This window comes from Nestor notabilis, unplaced genomic scaffold (genome assembly GCF_000696875.1).
Source record: "Nestor notabilis isolate BGI_N333 unplaced genomic scaffold, ASM69687v1 scaffold1756, whole genome shotgun sequence".
NCBI lineage: Eukaryota > Metazoa > Chordata > Aves > Psittaciformes > Psittacidae > Nestor > Nestor notabilis.
In genome coordinates, this window is record NW_009933161.1 from 9352 (window position 1) to 11842 (window position 2491).

At 59.4% G+C, this 2491-nt stretch overlaps 1 protein-coding gene across 1 annotated transcript in view; it reads left to right on the forward strand.

The window, feature by feature from the left end:
- Window positions 1-2491, forward strand: part of AIRE (autoimmune regulator) — a 5210-nt gene that overhangs the window by 2123 nt on the left and 596 nt on the right. The window contains exons 5-9 of the mRNA XM_010016729.1: window positions 189-313; window positions 472-561; window positions 842-957; window positions 1031-1240; window positions 1344-1440. Of these exons, the coding sequence (XP_010015031.1) occupies window positions 189-313; window positions 472-561; window positions 842-957; window positions 1031-1240; window positions 1344-1440 (638 nt within the window). The remainder of the gene's footprint in view (window positions 1-188; window positions 314-471; window positions 562-841; window positions 958-1030; window positions 1241-1343; window positions 1441-2491) is intronic.

A 2491-nucleotide genomic window follows, 5' to 3' on the forward strand; every position in this document is an offset into this window, starting at 1 on the left:
GGGGGCTGGGGCAGGCAGTGAGGTGCATGTCGCTCAAGGTGCTGTCGAGGGCATCCTCATCAAACACCCACTGGAACCAGGTAGGACCAGCTAACCTCCTGCCCAGTTTAGCCCATCAAATCCAGAAGCTGCCCCCAGGAGGGCACCCCAGGAGGGTGTCAGAGCACTGGTCTTGGCCTCTCTTGCAGGCAGCTCCAAGATGGGCAGCAAAGCTGGGGATGAGCTGTATGCTGCAGCTGCCTGTGAGGAGCCGGGTGCCAGGAGCAGAAGCCGCAGCCTGAGGCCCCCTCCCTGGCCCAAGGCATCCCAAAGTGTACAGACCCCCCTGCTTTCACACCCCGCTTCTGCAGCTGCCCGAGGCTGTGGCAGGGGGTTGTCCCTGCCTGGCAGCACAGCTATGGCCTGGGGGTGTCCCCACATGCCAGGCTGTCCCAGCAGCTCCCCACAACCCCTTTTTTGTCTTGCCCGCAGAGTGGGGAGCTCCGAGTCCACTCCCAGGGTGCTGACACCCACCAGCTGCTGACACCCACCGTGCACAGCCAGGATGCTGTGCCCGACCAGGTGAGCCCCAGGCATGGCCCCTGTGCACCCCTGAGAGGCACCTGGTGAAACAGGGACCATTGGAGCATCCCTTGCACGTCTCTTTGCTCGGCTGAGCACAGGCAACCTGGGGCTTAGCTGCCAGAAACAGGCAATTCTCACCCTGACTGGAGTTGGTGCTTTTGGCGCCGGGGAGAGGGTGATGGGGATGACAGACTCTGGGGTCCCTCGCCAGCATGAGCCCCGCCATGGCTGCAGCCTGCTGGGTGGTGGTGACCCCTTGCCCACTCCCCCGGGGCAGGAGAACGAGGATGAGTGTGCGGTGTGCGGTGATGGTGGTGAGCTCATCTGCTGTGATGGCTGCCCCAGGGCCTTCCACCTCGCCTGCCTGGTGCCCCCACTGCCCCGCGTCCCCAGGTGAGCCCCAGGGTGCCATCGGGACACCGGTGCCCCCCCAGCTGTCCCTCACCGCCTTGCTCCGGCTGTGCAGTGGGACATGGCAGTGCGGCTCCTGTGTGGCGACTGTGGCTGAGTCAAGCAGGCTGCAGGAGGTGAATGCAGCTGTGGAGCGAACCCCCAGCACCCTGGGGGAGGAGACCTGTGGACCCCAGTGCAGTGGAGGTGATGGGAGTGTTTGCAGCCGCTGCTTCACCCAGATCCCCACACCCCGACACTGCTCTGCACCCAGCAGGGACCCCAGGTGAGTCTCCTGTCATCGTTCCACATATCCTAGCCTTAAATCCCCCCATGGCTGGGAAGGGAGAGGCTACTCTGATGGTCTCTGTCACCTGTCATGGTTGTAGGGGGCTGCTGCTGTGCCCGTCCTGCACGACCACCACAGACACAGGCAGGCTGGAGAGCACCACAGTGGCCAGCAGCCACCCACTACAGGCAGCAAAGGTTGGTACCACCAGCAACCAGCCCCAGTGGAGGGAAACAGGTTGGGTGAAGCAGCAGTGGTGGGTACAGAGGGAATGGTAAGGCTGAGGAATGTTATTTCAGACTGGGTGAGGGACTGGCTGAGTGTTGCTGGAGGCAAGTTAGTGAACAGGAGAACTGGCTATGCTTGATTTGGAGAAGGCTGAGGTTCTCAATGACTTCTTTGTCTCAGTCTTCACTGGCAAGTGCTCTAGCCATGCTGCTCAAGTCTTGAGAGGTGGGCCAATGGCAACCTCATGAAGTTCAGCCAAGCCAAGTGCAATTGCCCTGACCCCAAACCTGGGTCAGGGCAATTCCAGGCACAGCTACAGGTTGGGCGGAGACAAGACTCAGAGCAGCCCTGCGGAGAAGGACTTGGGGGTGCTGGTTGATGAGAAACTGAACATGAGCTGGCTTCAGTGTGCGCTCGCAGCCCAGAAGGACAACCGTATCCTGGGCTGCATCAAAAGAAGCGTGCCCAGAAGGGGCAAGGAGGGGATCCGTGGAACATGAGCTGGCTTCAGTGTGCGCTCGCAGCCCAGACACCAACTGTACCCTGGGCTGCATCAAAAGAAGCATGACAAGCAGGTCGAAGGAGGTGATCCTGCCCCTCTACTCTGCTTCTGTGAGACCTCATTTGGAGTACTCAACATAAGGACACAGAACTGTTGGAGCAAGTCCAGAAGAGGGCCACGAGGATGATAAGGGAGCTTGAGCATCCTGTCTCATTCTCAGCCTGTCTCAGCTTGAGCCAGGATGAGAAAGTTGGGGTTGTTCAGCCTGGAGAAGAGGAGGCTGCATGGAGACCTCATAGCAGCCTTCCAGTATCTGAAGGGGGCATGCAAGGATGCTGCAGAGGCACTCTTCATTAGGGACTGTAGTAATAAGACAAGGGGTAATAGGTTTAAACTTACACAGGGGAAGTTCAGGTTAGACATAAGGAGGAAGTTCTTTACTGTGAGGGTGCTGAGGCACTGGAATGGGTTGCTCAAAGAAGTGGTAAATGCTCCATCCCTGGCAGTGTTCAAGGCCA